Source organism: Coregonus lavaretus (assembly GCF_964263955.1).
Source record: "Coregonus lavaretus genome assembly, chromosome: 36".
Taxonomy (NCBI): domain Eukaryota; kingdom Metazoa; phylum Chordata; class Actinopteri; order Salmoniformes; family Salmonidae; genus Coregonus; species Coregonus lavaretus.
The window spans coordinates 11,484,865-11,500,804 of record NC_140023.1 but is presented as its reverse complement, the minus strand read 5'-3'; the positions used below and the strand labels follow the sequence as shown (position 1 = coordinate 11,500,804).

At 40.9% G+C, this 15,940-nt stretch overlaps 1 protein-coding gene across 1 annotated transcript in view; it reads right to left on the bottom strand.

Annotated features, from left to right (window-relative positions):
- LOC311111048 (cGMP-dependent protein kinase 1-like) overlaps window positions 1-13,120 on the bottom strand; it is a gene marked incomplete at both ends in the record, with an annotated part of 156,999 nt that extends 143,879 nt beyond the window's left edge. The window contains one exon of the mRNA XM_084153743.1: window positions 12,861-13,120. Within this exon, the coding sequence (XP_084009869.1) occupies window positions 12,861-13,120 (260 nt within the window). The remainder of the gene's footprint in view (window positions 1-12,860) is intronic.
- Window positions 13,121-15,940: the final 2,820 nt, after the last annotated feature.

Sequence of the window (15,940 nt, the reverse complement as noted above, 5' to 3'; positions counted from 1 at the left end):
CTCAAATTAAGATCCTACAACTGTATGAGGCATTCTAGGTCCAAGAGTTTTTCCTGGCCAAGTGATATGACCAGGAAAACATGCCCTGCATCCCAACACTTCCTTTTAAACCAATGCTTTTACATTTGTAGGGAGTAGGGTACTGATCACATCAACTCCTGGCGCTAGGCATTATTTACATCCACTGGAAGGCTGCCGTTTGTCAAGCTCCGACCCAACTTTGCTATTTTGTGATTATTTTGTTGTTTATTTTTACTCTATTTTCACGAAATGTATCCGTTATTATTTCTTACAACCGACAAGAACTCTTGAACATTAGATTGGCAGTTACTTACCCCAATTCAGGCTTCTACTTCGACTCATCTGCCCTGGGCTCTCTCTGTAATTCCAACCCAATTTTCGGCCTATCCAAGAGGAAACGCTGGCGTTACAGAGGCAAGAGAGGGGGAATCCTGGTGAGATTATGGCGATTGTCGCGCCCTGACATTGAGATCTCTAGTTGGGTTGGTCATGGTGTGAAATCTAATTTATATATTTCTATGTTGGCCGGGTGTGGTTCCCAATCAGAGGCAGCTGTCGGTCGTTGTCTCTGATTGGGGATCATACTTAGGCAGCCATGTTGCCTACCTTAGTTGTGGGATCTTGTTTCTGTTTGGCTTGTTTGATGTTTAGCCTCTTGAACTTCACGTTCTGTTGGATTTTGTTATTTTGTCGGTGTTAATTAAAATAAACGACTATGTACGCATACCACGCTGCACCTTGGTCCGATCCTTTATACAACGAACGTGACAGCGAAGGGAAAACCGGATACCTCTTCCCTCCATTCTACTGGCTAATGTACAGTCACTTGATAATAAGATGGATGACCTCCGATCGCGGATTTGCTACCAACGGGACAGATCATGACGACGTACACTTGCTTCCTGTTTACAAGCAGAAGCTGAAACAGGAAGTACCCGCAATTTGCTCCGTTGAGAAATGGTCACCAGAATCAGAGGTTATTCTACAGGACTGCTTTGCTAGCGTTGATTGGAATATGTTTCGAGACTCCGCTGATAACATTGAAAATGCATCGGCGACGTTGTGCCCACGGTGAGGGTTCGCTGCTTCCCCAACCAAAAGCCCTGGATTAACACGAGGTTGGCGCTAAACTAAAGAACAGGGCTACCGTACACAGAGCTATCGTAGACAACCCTGATGCTATGGCCGAAGACAGGAATAAGTACAAGAAGTCCCGCTATGACCTCCGCAGAGTCATCAAACGAGCAAACGGACAATATAGGAATAAGGTGGAATCATATTACATAGGCTACGACGCCCACCACATGTGACAAGGGCTACAGTCAATTACGGATTACAAAGGAAGACCTAACCATGATCTGCCCAATGATGCCTCTCTACCGGACAAACTCAATGCATTTTATGCACGCTTTGACAACAACAACATCGAGCTGGGTGTGAGGGCTGTCACCGACCCAGAGGATTGGGTGATCTCGCTCTCCGAGGCGGACATGAGAAAGGTCTTTAATCCGAAGGTATTCCAGAGCGCATTCTCAGAGCATGCACAAAACAGCTGGAAGGCATATTCCCGGTAATTTTCAACCTCTCCTTGTCCCAGTCTGTAATCCCCACAGGCTTCATGCCACAATGACTACCGCCCTGTAGCACTCACTTCTGTAATCATTAAGTGCTTTGAAAGGCTGGTTATGGCACACATTAACTCCATCATCCCAGCCACCCTAGACCCCCTCAAAATTGCATACCACCCCAACAGATTCATAGACGATGCAATCGACGGGGCGGCAGTGGAGCAGGTAGACAGCTTCAAGTTCCTCGGTGTCCAAATCACTAAAGATTTAAAATGGTCCAAACACACATGCACAGTCGTGAAGAAGGCGCGACAGTGCCTCTTCCCCCTAAGGAGGTTGGCATGGACCCTCAAATCCTGAAAAGGTTCTACAGCTGTACCATTGATAGCATATTGACTGACTGCATCACTGCTTGGTATGTCAATAGCACCGCACTAGATCGCATGGCGCTACAGAGGGTTGTGTGGACAGCCCAGTACATTACTGGGGCCGAGCTCCGTGCCATCCAGGACTTCTATCTCAGGCTGTGTGAAAAGAAGGCCTGGGAAAATCATTAAAAAGTCCAACCATCCAAGCCATATACATTTTTCTGCTGCCGCACGTCAAGAGGTACCGGTGCATCAAGTCTGACACCAACAGGCTCTTGAACAGCTTCTATCCCCAAGCAATACGACTGATAAATAGCTAACAAAATAAACACGGACTGAGTTTACCTTGTATCTTCGTTGAGCTTTTATTTATTTACCTTTTATCTCTATGCTCTACTCACAGGGCCCTACACACTCACACACAACACACAAACAGTCCATCATTTTCTCACTCACACATTGTCAAGGTAGATGTAGGTGGGTGTGGTGGTGGAATCAGGCGCAGGACGCAGAACGTTAGTCCAACAGACTTTAGTAGAAGCACACAAAAACAATCACAAATAAATGCCCTGAGGCGAAAACTCCGCACGTAGGCGAAAATAACGGGCGCACTAACAGGTGCGACAAAACACTCCAAACAATATGGAGAAATAGCTCAACCGAGCAAACAGTAGAATAACAGCCTACCGGCACGACAGTAAAACAATAACACACAACACTAGACAAACACAACGAGAACTTATAGGACACTAATTACACTAAACGATAACAGGTGTAACAACAATCAGACAAAAGCAAACGAACATAGAAACATGCAACGGTGGCAGCTAGTATTCCGGAGACGACGAACGCCGAAGCCTGCCCGAGCAAGGAAGAGAGGCAGCCTCGGCCGAAACCGTGACACACATAATATGCACATAAAGTGCATTCTGAAAGTATTCAGACCCCTTCACTTTTTCCACATTTTGTTACGTTACAGCCTTATTCTAAAACGGATTAAATTATTTGTTCCCCTCATCAATCCACACACAATACCCCATAATGACAAAGCAAAAACAGGTTGTTGTAATTTTTGGCAGATTTATAAAACAATAAAAAACAGAAATACCTTACTTACATAAGTATTCAGACCCTTTGCTATGAGACTCGAAATTGAGTCCCCTTACCCCTATACATATCTAACTCCATCACTCCAGTATCCCTGCACATATAAATATGGTATTGGATATGAATTTTTAAATATTTCCTGTATATAGTATGCTTACTTACTTTAATTTGTATTTCATATATCCTAATCTTATTTTTTGTGTTTTTTCCAGTAATACATTGTTATTGATTATTGCATTGTTAGGTTTTGAGTTTGCAAGAAAGGCATTTCACTGTACTTGTGCATGTGACATTAAAACTTGAAACTTGAAACTTGACAATGAAGCATTAGGTACACCTTTACTCCACAATGATGGTCAATAGGTCAACTTTCAGCAACCAAATAAGTAGATAATAACCTAAATGACACCTGACCCTACTCCTTCTGGCTACTTCTAGAAGTGCCACATACTTTATGGCCAAATGTACATTACACCTTAAACATGTGTTTCTCCCTTTGATCTTCCTCCTCTCATCCCCTCCTTTCCCTCCATCCCTCCTTATGCCCTTCAAACCAACTCCGTGTCGGAGACAGGCTTTAGATTTCACCTCGTTATACTTCCAGCTCAGCCCTTTCCTATGGCGATCAATAGGAACAGGATCCATTGCTCCAGGCTCTGTAATCCGATGATGGCTGGTGCCAGGTTCTGACACTAATAGAGGTCACTCTGTCTCGGTGTCTCTGACCCCTAGCAGAGCCACGAGCAGGTAGACAAAGCCATATCCGTTAAATAACGACAGACATGCCATCCTTTTCATCAGCTGCCTGTGGCCTTGGACCACTACTACAGCAGCAGCCCTAAAGATATTCTTCTTAATAGAAAGAGAACAAATACCAGAAAACTTGAAAGGAATTGTTTTGCACTTTAATGGCATTACTCTTTATGGATAATGACATTGTCTTCCGACAGATGGCGTCATGCTAAAGCGACACGTTGCCAGGAGCAAGCTGCCTTGCAAACTGTGGAAAAATCAAGATTTTGTTCATCCGTGTGACACTAGTTCCTAACTTCTGAAAATCACTGCGCTTTACCATGACTCGCTATGGAACACCAGCAGACCTAAAGGCCTGAATACATTTGTCATGAAAACATTATTTCTAAACATTTCTAAATTCATGTTATTCTTATTTTTTCAGATGGATCATTATGGCCTGACAGAGCACTGTATAATTCATTAACGCTATTGTAATCTTCTTGTCATTTAGTTCTTTCAGAGCAATTTGTTTGGGTAAAAATGTAAATTCCTTTTATCTGGTTACCTGACAATCAGTTTATTTTGGCCTGTTATTGTTTATACAGTGGGTTCTGTTTCCAATCTAATCCAGACCCACATTGTGGTTAGTATTTGATAATTGTATGGGTGGTCCTCTGTAGCTCAGCTGGTAGAGCATGGCACTTGTAACGCCAAGGTAGTGGGTTCGATCCCCGGGACCACCCATACACAAAAATGTATGCACGCATGACTGTAAGTCGCTTTGGATAAAAGCGTCTGCTAAATGGCATATTATTATATTATTATAACTGTAGGCAGTTAATAACCCAAATCTAGTCTTGACTTTCAGTAATGTAAATTAACCATGACGAGAGACAGTGGGAAATTATCTAGCCACAAATTAGCTCATGTTAACACAATTTGGCTCTGTAATTTCAGTCTGTGCACATCATGTTGGCATTGAGTCATTCCATGTCATTTCAGCAAGCCATAGCACCCACCATCTAAGATTGTTCTAAAATCGTTTCTGTAGTTAGAAACACGTAAGATACGCATTCCTGAAACATTATTTTGTTGAAATGTAATTTGATTTCTTAGAAATTAAGCTAATTAAGTGCATCCAAATTGGCCATTTTAATTTATAGCATTCAGATAATATTCAATAAATATAGTACCCAACATCCGATCTGGACCAAACTTCTTCCTACCAATGAACAAATGAAAAATCCAATGAAATGGTCAAAACACACACGGATATTTTCCCCTGTTCAGAGATATTAGTCATTGAAGTCGCTTGCATTATTTACCATAAATTAGTGTGAAAGTACCAGGTTTTGACCACTAGATGCAGCTGTTCCTGCTATACTGCCACACTCTTTCATCCATTCTGCTGGTTTCTTGTGTTTATTATATAGATAATAATAATAAAATAATACTAATAATTTATTTAACTTGTTGAGCTCTTTTCATTACAGAAAATAATCTCAAAGCGCATAAAAAGCGAAACAAACAAACAACACATTCACATTGAAATGGTTGAGATGGAGATTGAATGTCTCTATTTGGCTTTGGATGAAAGGCTGGGAGTTGAGGCAGTTTGGATTGGAAAGGCAGTGTAGCTCCAGCGGAGGGGGCATCGATGGTACAGCCAGAGAGAAACAAAGACAGTCTGACAAACAGTGCACAACATCTGCTCCTCCAACAGTCAGTTCCTCTATAGGACCCACTCCTCCATAGGTACTGTCCTCTATTGCTTAACATGTGGCACCCACCTGGGTGATGCCACAGCTGCAGTAAAGCGCGCGAAAAACCACCACATCTTGGCAGTGGTTAAGAACAGTCGCTGAGCCTCTTCTGCCACCTCTAGACACAGCATGCAGTACTTGTTGTAATTCTTCCCGACAGATTAAACAATAGAGCCGGGGCTGCGTTATTTGAATCCAAACAGCCAGCTAGCTGTAAGCCAAAAATACTGTATATACCTTCCAATACCAATTCTGCAACTCTGAAAGTCAAGACCACGAGATGTAAGTGATCAACCCCCAGAGCAGTCAAAAAAATACTACAAACATCTGATAGATCACAACATTTTCTTTGCAACTTTGTTTAGAAAACCAATAGCTTTTGCTCATGATGAAAATAAATTGTGTGGCCATCATTACAATTCAAGTAAGTTCTCCATGAAAGCAATTCAGTTTGTCCTGCTCTTAGCAACCTAATTCTTCAACCCCAACTCTCCTTGAATAGTCCAACACGTAGCATCTCTCTGAGAGGGCTATCCCTATGGTGCAATTATCATATGAAGACTTTTGCTATAAGCACAAATCTTTGATGGAGAAATGGGCTAGGGGCTAAAATGTTGCGACAACCCTAATAAAATAATACAATTATTAACTATTGCATGGCAATCTTATGTTTTCAATAACATTATTAGAAAGCAGCTCTATCTGTAGTGTGATTAGTGACATTTAAACCCAACCCAGCCCAATATAGTGTGTGTTTGGGACTTTTACCATTGAAGAGCGTTAGAGACCATAACATTGAAACCATTAGAACTGCTGTAGCCTAATGGTTTGCTTGTTCACCGTGAATGATCTAACACACACGAAAAGGCCATTTCCTGGACACAGATTAAGCCTAAGAGAAGGAAAAACTGATTTGCTTTTATGGAGGACTGGTATGAATTGTCAGCAAAAGCTATTGGTTTTCTACCCAAAGTTGCAAAGGAAATGTTGTGATCTAAATAATAAACACGAGACCAGCAAAATTTATAAAATAGTGTGGCAGTATAGCAGGAACAGCAGCATCTAGTGGTCAAAATCTAGTACTTTCATACTAATTGATGGTAAATAATGCAAGGGGACAGGGGAACAGGGGAAAATAACCATCACCAGATTCACAGGGAATACATTACATAGTATGAAGAAGCAATACTCCGAACCACAGCTTCATACTACATGTCAAACATAGAGAACTGATACTGGTTGTTGGGGTGAAATTGGCATGGGGTGTGGGTAGGGCTGTTACGGCAGTCAAATTCCATGTGACCGTTTAGTCACGATAATTAGGCTTCTCCAAGCTCTGATGCTGCTGATGGTCATTAGTAGCCTACCAAACTAACTAACTGCCTGGTACTCAGCACTCTATTGTCCCTCTAATCACTCTGACATCCGTGCAAATGTAATCGAAAAATTAATAAAACATTTAATGAGAGCCCATGAGCTCATGTTGCGCAATACTTATATAGGCTATGCAATTGCGTGAGAAAACAGAGTGATGGCCTCTATTAAAAACAGTAGGACCCCACCAGCTTTCTATAGGCTAGGTTTACTATATTTATTTCTCAACTTTCCTACTATTAAGCACATTTCTTCTCTTTAAAACAGGAATATAGTCTACCTGGCTGGCATGAAAATGAACCACAGGAAAAGAGCATACAGCTATTTAAGTACATACAGTAGATAACTTTTATTTTTCTCCCTGCCCCTGTTTCAAGACAGGTGCATGATAATGGTCCATTCTAAATCAAAACAAATTTCACACATATATTATTTAGTACAGTGAGGGGAAAAAGTATTTGATCCCCTGCTGATTTTGTACGTTTGCCCACTGACAAAGACATGATCATCTATAATTTTAATGGTAGGTTTATTTGAACAGTGAGAGACAGAATAACAACAACAAAATCCAGAAAAACGCATGTCAAAAATGTTATAAATTGATTTGCATTTTAATGAGGGAAATAAGTATTTGACCCCTCTGCAAAACATGACTTAGTGCTTGGTGGCAAAACCCTTGTTGGCAATCACAGAGGTCAGACGTTTCTTGTAGTTGGCCACCAGGTTTGCACACATCTCAGGAGGGATTTTGTTCCACTCCTTTTTGCAGATCTTCTCCAAGTCATTAAGGTTTCGAGGCTGACGCTTGGCAACTCGAACCTTCAGCTCCCTCCACAGATTTTCTATGGGATTAAGGTCTGGAGACTGGCTAGGCCATTCCAGGACCTTAATGTGCTTCTTCTTGAGCCACTCCTTTGTTGCCTTGACCGTGTGTTTTGGGTCATTGTCATGCTGGAATACCCATCCACGACCCATTTTCAATGCCCTGGCTGAGGGAAGGAGGTTCTCACCCAAGATTTGACGGTACATGGCCCCGTCCATTGTCCCTTTGATGTGGTGAAGTTGTCCTGTCCCCTTAGCAGAAAAACACCCCCAAAGCATAATGTTTCCACCTCCATGTTTGACGGTGGGGATGGTGTTCTTGGGGTCATAGGTAGCATTCCTCCTCCTCCAAACACAGTGAGTTGAGTTGATGCCAAAGAGCTCAATTTTGGTCTCATCTGACCACAACACTTTCACCCAGTTCTCCTCTGAATCAGTCAGATGTTCATTGGAAAACTTCAGACGGCCCTGTATATGTGCTTTCTTGAGCAGGGGGACCTTGCGGGCGCTGCAGGATTTCAGTCCTTCACGGCGTAGTGTGTTACCAATTGTTTTCTTCGTGACTATGGTCCCAGCTGCCTTGAGATCATTGACAAGATCCTCCCGTGTAGTTCTGGGCTGATTCCTCACCGTTCTCATGATCATTGCAACTCCACGAAGTGAGATCTTGCATGGAGCCCCAGGCCAAGGGAGATTGACAGTTCTTTTGTGTTTCTTCCATTTGCGAATAATCGCACCAACTGTTGTCACCTTCTCACCAAGCTGCTTGGCGATGGTCTTGTAGCCAATTCCAGCCTTGTGTAGGTGTACAATCTTGTCCCTGACATCCTTGGAGAGCTCTTTGGTCTTGGCCATGGTGGAGAGTTTGGAATCTGATTGATTGATTGCTTCTGTGGACAGGTGTATTTTATACAGGTAACAAGCTGAGATTAGGAGCACTCCCTTTAAGAGTGTGCTCCTAATCTCAGCTCGTTAACTGTATAAAACACACCTGGGAGCCAGAAATCTTTCTGATTGAGAGGGGGTCAAATACTTATTTCCCTCAATAAAATGCAAATCAATTTATAACATTTTTGACATGCGTTTTCCTGGATTTTATTCTGTCTCTCACTGTTCAAATAAACCTACCATTAAAAGTATAGACTGATCATTTCTTTGTCAGTGGGCAAACGTACAAAATCAGCAGGGGATCAAATACTTTTTTCCCTCACTGTATATGTAAAGACAAGATTAAATCAAGAATAGTCTGATGGGTGACAATATTAGCCTATCACTTGTGAATAATATATTATTACTTCAGAATGATGCCCAGCTTGTGTCCAGTACGGCAAGAAACAGCGTATTACTTTTTTTTGCGACTTTTTCAAATCATAGTCACACACCTCATGTAGCCTAGCCCATTGGCCTATATGTTTTGATAAGGTTTGTATCACAACTAAAGTGGCCAAATAACTTCTTAAAATGAAGCACATTAATCCGCTTTACAACAGGTTTAGAGCCTAACTGGCAGACTGTACATACGCAGCATATGAGTTTCAAGTTTGGGGAAGATAATTTTCACCATAAAAATATACCTTTATAATAAAAGCATTACATGCATGATCGCATTTGCGGGCAATTTTGAGAATGGTGTTTTCCCGCTAATGGAACATTCGCGCTTATAGCCTACTGCCATGTGCGCATTGCTGCGCTTATAATGTGAAGGGTTTTTGATGCAAGTGGTTGTATTAATTTGGGATCAATCGCATCACACAACTGTCCCAGACTATGTTTGGAATATTTATTTCTCGCACAGAATAGGTCAACTTTTCTGCTATGGGGGACAGTAGATTGAAATAGGCTAGTGTTTTTGCTGTTCATTAGGCCTACTCATCATGTTGGCTGACAAAAAGTAAATGTGGACATATCTTCAATATGCGCCTCAGAATTGGATAAAGACGGGCGCAGTTGCATCCCCGATGTGTCTTTCTTCACTTGTAGCCTGTGAGAGGGGGGGGGGGGCGGTTCTTTGCTTTTTGACCCCAAATAAATTGGATTTCTCATGTCTTACTCATTAGTAGGAAGAAGTCTGGTCCAAATCGGATGTTGGGACCTATATTTATTGAATATTAGCTGAATCCTATAAATTATAATGGCCAGTTTGGGCTCAATCAATTAGGTTAACTTCTCAGAGATCAAATTACATTTCGACAAAATGTTTAATGGATTCTAATTTTATCTGTTACTAACTACAGAAGCAATTTCAGGACAATCTGAGATGGTGGGTGTCGAAATCCTCTTTCTTGTGCTTTTTGAAGTGGAACGACCCTATTACAAGCCATTTGTCCTACTTAGCTTTTATTACTGTACTGAGGAAATGTGATGTATGTGTGTGTGTGTGTGTGTGTGTGTGTCTGTGTGTGTCAATATCACAGAAACAAATCTTCAGAGAGTAAAAAGGAAATGACAGGGAAATCCACAGTGAAGCCGACTTTATGAATGGGCTTGTGTTGTTGAGGAAGCCTATAGAATAACAGAAACCTAATGTAGGTGTTATTTATTGAATTGCCCTTGTTAAATTGTCAGGAATATATTCAAATCTTTTCATCAATACTTTCTCTGAAGTGTATGCTTAGTAACTTATTAGGCCGGATATCATTGAATCAATCTGATTAGGCCTACAGAAGAGGCATTCATCCCATTCTAAAATAACATATCTGTATCCATTAATTTCCTCTGTGTTTGCTATCATGATGTAACATTTCACAGTCAGTTACCAGACCAAGGGAGTCGGTCCTTCAAAGAAGGAACCCTAATAATTTAGAACATCAAACACTGAAGCTACAAAGGCGCAAAGCAAGGTGATGAGGATAGCATATTGTCAAACAAAGAGTTTTCTAATGGAGTATTTAAGGGATAGTTCACCCAAATTACAAAATGAAAGTGGTTTCCTTACCCTGTAAGCAGCCTATGGACAACGTATGACAGCAATCCATGCACTGGTTTTATTTCCCTGGCACTGTTTCCAAATGCTAACATTCAAGATTTTGTGGCAAAAATCCCATTCAAGTCATGGGACCAATATTATAATTTTTCATGTCTAAATCATCCGAAAGTATCTAAAATGTATTGTGAAGCTCAACAAAGTCACTTATTATGGAAAGCTGTTTTAACATACAGTACCAGTCAAAGGTTTGGACACACCTACTCATTCCAGGTTTTTATTTTTTATTTTTATTTTCTACATTGTAGAATAATAGTGAAGACGTCAAAACTATGAAATAAAACATATGGAATCATGTAGTAACCAAAAAATTGTTAAACTAATTAAAATATGTTTATATTTGAAGCTCTTCAAAATAGCCACCCTTTGCCTTGATGACAGCTTTGCACACTCTTGGCATTCTCTCAACCAGCTTCATTAGGTAATCACCTGGAATGTATTTCAATTAACAGGTGTGCCTTGTTAAAAGTTAATTTGTGGAATTTATTTCCTTCTTAATGGGTTTGAGCGAATCAGTTGTGTTGTGACAAGGTAGGGGAGGTATACAGAAGATAAACCTATTTGGTAAAATACCAAGTCCATATTATGGCAAGAACAGCTGAAATAAGCGAAGAGAAATGACAGTCCATCATTACTTTAAGACATGAAGGTCAGTCAATACGGAACATTTCAAGAACTTTGAAAGTTTCTTCAAGTGAAGTCAAAATAGTTTTGATGTCTTCACTATTATTCTACAATGTAATAAATAGTCAAAATAAAGAAAAACCCTGGAATGAGTTGGTGTGTCCAAACTTTTGACTGGTACTGTATATTCATTGAATTTTTATATAAATCATTGATGGACAGCAATATTCAATGCTTGTCACTGATTTTCAAGCAGATTTAGGTCAGGACTGAGACTACTAGACCATTCCTGATCACTCAACACCTTTCGGAAAGTCTTCTGGTGGGTCTCAGCGTGACTTCCCTGTCAAAATAAAGGTTATTAAAAACAACATATACACAAATGTAATGGCTGGCAATGGTGCTTCCACCAAATGTTAACTATGGGGTGTGACAACATACAGTACATGTAATCAAGACATTTCCGTGCAAAAACATTTTTAAGAAGAAAATGTTCTTTCAATTTAGAAATGTGGAGTAGGTTGTGTATATAATATATGTTTTTATTTAATTTTAAGGCAACTTTATGTGAAGACTGTCTCTTGGTGCTCGTTCCACCCTCCTCTTCATTATATTTTTTATATCAATAATTCAAATTATTGATATCGATAATTACATTTTTATATCAAAACTTCTAATTATTGATATAACATTTAAATTACCAATAAAAAATGTCTCTATTGAATCCTATGGGGATCTATTTATATCAAAAATGCAATTATCGATATCAAAAATTCTAATGATTGATATTGAAAATTCCTTTATTGATATAAAAAATACAGTTATTGATATAAAAAATATAAATGAATGTATGTTGAAACGGCTTTCCATACACTTATTGATGATTTGAATGTGATTTTCGAAAAATGCTAATATCGGTCCCATGGGATTTGTGCCAATGCTAAATGCTAAATGCCAGGGACACTAAACCAAAGCATGGATTGCTGTCATACCTTGTCCATAGACTGCTTACAGGGTAAGGAAAATGATGTGTCATTTTTTAATTTGGGTGAACAATCCCTTTAAATATCCTCAGACGTGCATTTCAGGCGCTCAGCATCCAGCTACTAAAATCAATAATGCATCGCGCTTCCTCCACTCTACCTCCGGTGGGAATGCAAAGATGGATTGGATCAATCATAAGCTACGCCATCGGCCCCAAGAATGAACGCGCTCACGCTACCCCATTCATGGAAGCGCGTCTCCATCTCCACAGTAGGAGGGCTCAGCCCTGTTATGATTGTGAATGATTGACATCCAATGGGCTGACATCACACTCAACTCTACCTATCTGTTTCAAGTAGGCTAGTCTAAATGCAAACCATACCATTAGGCTACATTTGTTCCATTTTTTCTATACCCCATCAATTGCACACGATGGATAAACAGACTTGTTTTGCTGTATATAAACCCTCAATAAATCGACACCAATAACAACCAGTTTAAACTCTCTTACCAGTCGGACTTGACATATTTCCGAAAGGCTTGTCTCGAAAGGTCTTGGTAGTTTTGAGGCTCCGCCGAGATGCCTTGTGCCCGAGTCCTGATCCTCGGTCCTATAAGTTGAGCGCTGGGCAATACGGACTGACATTTGTGCAGTTTCCTCTTCAATTCTTGGATCTCGTCTTCCCTGTCTGCCAGACGCCTCTCCAAGTCTCGTATCCTGTCCTCCTTCAACATTAAAATCTTGGCAAAGTCCTCTTCCAGGTCGCTCATGTTGAAATATGCGGACACTTCACCGTTGTTTCCCCTCGAAAAACACAATTCCGATATTTACGGTCAGAATTCCGTTGTTTCCAATGGATAAACGAGACTCCGCCGTGCGTATTGAGAAGGATCCCTTTGCAATCCACGTGTTTATTTCGGATGGTGATGAGAGGAGGGGATTTAAATCGGTGTTTAAAACAGCCGAGCGATCGGTTGATAGATCCGAGCAGCGCTTGTCCACAGACAGAGACCCTGACCCTCCAGGGAAGTTGGGAACTATTGATGATCCTTTATTGAGAAACCAATTAGAGCATCTCTTCCTCTTTGGGGACGCAGGCCGTCATGCTGGAGACAAACTCGGTGTGCGCTCCAGACGGTAACCACGACTGTGCGTCACTGACTGCCCCAACATAGCCTATAATTTTTTTTGCGTTGTCAAATTCTCACGGTTACAATCATCAACACAAAGCTTCTGGAACGCCCTTTGATCCGAGCATCTGACGCAGCACAGCGAAACTCGATCTGGCTAGGGATCTGATTCACAAGGTTGTTAGATTTGAGTGCTAGTTTGGGCATCCCCAAAAACACTCACCCTGTCGTTTTGTCATTAAACTAGCCTATATGAAACTCATTTAGGCTATAACAGCCTATGCAATTACTTTAGGCACGGAATTGGGGGTTCCATAAGAGGGCCATTTAATTATTCGAGCAAACATTTAGAGGCCCTCCAACCCAACACAATGTTTCATAGAATAAACTGTAATATGTAAACTAAACTGTGTAAGCAGCACATCACTGTCATAATCCTTGGTGGTCTGTAGCAGAGTAGTAGCCCAGCAAACACGATGTGGGCCCAATACAAGATACAATATTGGCCCCACGTAGGCAGCCCACATTGGGCAGATCAGATGCACCTTTGCTTATCAGCTTCACATTGGACCACAAGGCATTGGCCCAGTGTAGCCCAGTGTGGGCAGCCCATATCAGGCAGCCCTCACCTTGCCTGAAATAAGCCCATCTTTTCCCAGCGAACATGCCCATATTGCCACGATGTGGGCCCAATGTAGGCTGCCCACATTGGGCCAATATGCCTTTGCTCATCAGCTCCACATTGGCCCCAAGGCAGCTGGCCCCAAGGACAGCCCTCACTTCGCCTGAAATTAGTATTGGAAACCGAGGCATTCTGAAGGCTTGGGCGCTTTCACCAAATTGTGCCGGAAAACGGTTCATTACTTGGAGCTTCATTATCTGTTCACAATGCATATTAGTGACATCTGCTGGTCAGCAATAAATAGCAGCGTGTGATTATCAGATAGACGTTTTTATCTCCACGGTTTCAGCAAAACTCCGTGGCGCAGCGGTAAGTCGTTGGCTTTAGCATAATTTATACCATGGCATTGTTGAATACTTGTTTCTTATTGGCTTGAAGGGCGTTCTAGAGTGTGCATTATTTCCCTGTAACACACACTATATTGGCATGTTAGAATCTAATGGCTAAAGTTAATTCTTACATGTTTTGTTAATGTTGTAAATGGCTATTGTAGCTGGAAACGGCTGATTATTTTATGGAATATCTACATAGGCGTACAGAGGCCCATTATCAGCAACCATCAGTCCTGTGTTCCAATGGCACGTTGTGTTGGAAACAAAAAACAAAAAACTTTCTTGGCAATTTCTCGCATGGAATAGCCTTCATTTCTCAGAACAAGAATAGACTGACGAGTTTCAGAAGAAAGTTATTTGTTTCTGGCCATTTTGAGTCTGTAATCGAACCCACAATTGCTGATGCTCCAGATACTTAACTAGTCTCAAGAAGGCCAGTTGTATTGCTTCTTTAATCAGCATAACAGTTTTCAGCTGTGCTAACATAATTGCAAAAGGGTTTTCTAATGATCAATTAGCCTTTTAAAATGATAAACTTGGATTAGCAAACACAATGTGCCATTGGAACACAGGACTGATGGTTGCTGTTAATGGGCCTCTGTATGCCTATGTAGATATTCCATTAAAAATCAGCCGTTTCCAGCTACAACAGCCATTTACAACATTAACAATATCTATACTGTATTTCTGATCAATTTGATGTTACTTTAATGGACAAAAAAAATGCTTTTCTTTCGAAAACAAGGAAATCTCTAAGTGACCCCAAACTTTTGAATAGTAGTGTATATTTGCAAGTACGGTGTCCAGTAGAGGTCGGTGTTTTAAAGCAGCTTGGAATTGAAGAAAGTCCAGATCCACGGTGAAATCAGGGGGCTCTTGCATTTTGCAACACATGATTTGAAAAAGCTTGTGATCAAATGAAGCTTTAGACGTCATTGATGAGGTACTTCTAATAGTGATACACGCATCAGCACACTGCTTCAAAGTTAGCTGCTTAGCGATTTCGATACATGCCTCGGAGCTCCGGTATCAAACGTAACATCACTATCTGAAATAAGCCCACACTTTTGGATCAACTGCCTGTTACATTGTATCAGAAAGACAACTAAGTTTTTCCTATAGTAACGGTTGACAAAAATAACCTGTGAACTATAAGGTTCTATCTGAAAAAATGATTATTCTGAGATAATTGGCTTTAAAGTTCCGAACCATCAATGGTTTGAATGGTGCCAGCAATTTTTATCTTGTATTATTTTTTAACATAACAACATAAATTGGGGTGCTTGCTAACCACGCCCCCAAATATTATAATGAACCCGACTCTATTATGAAGTAGCTGGGCTTGGTGTTGGCTAGCCTGTGCAGGGCTTGATGTGGGCTAGCCAGTGTTGGGCTGGTGTCCACTAGTCTGTCTTGGGCTGTTGTGGGCTAGCCTGTGTTGGGCTG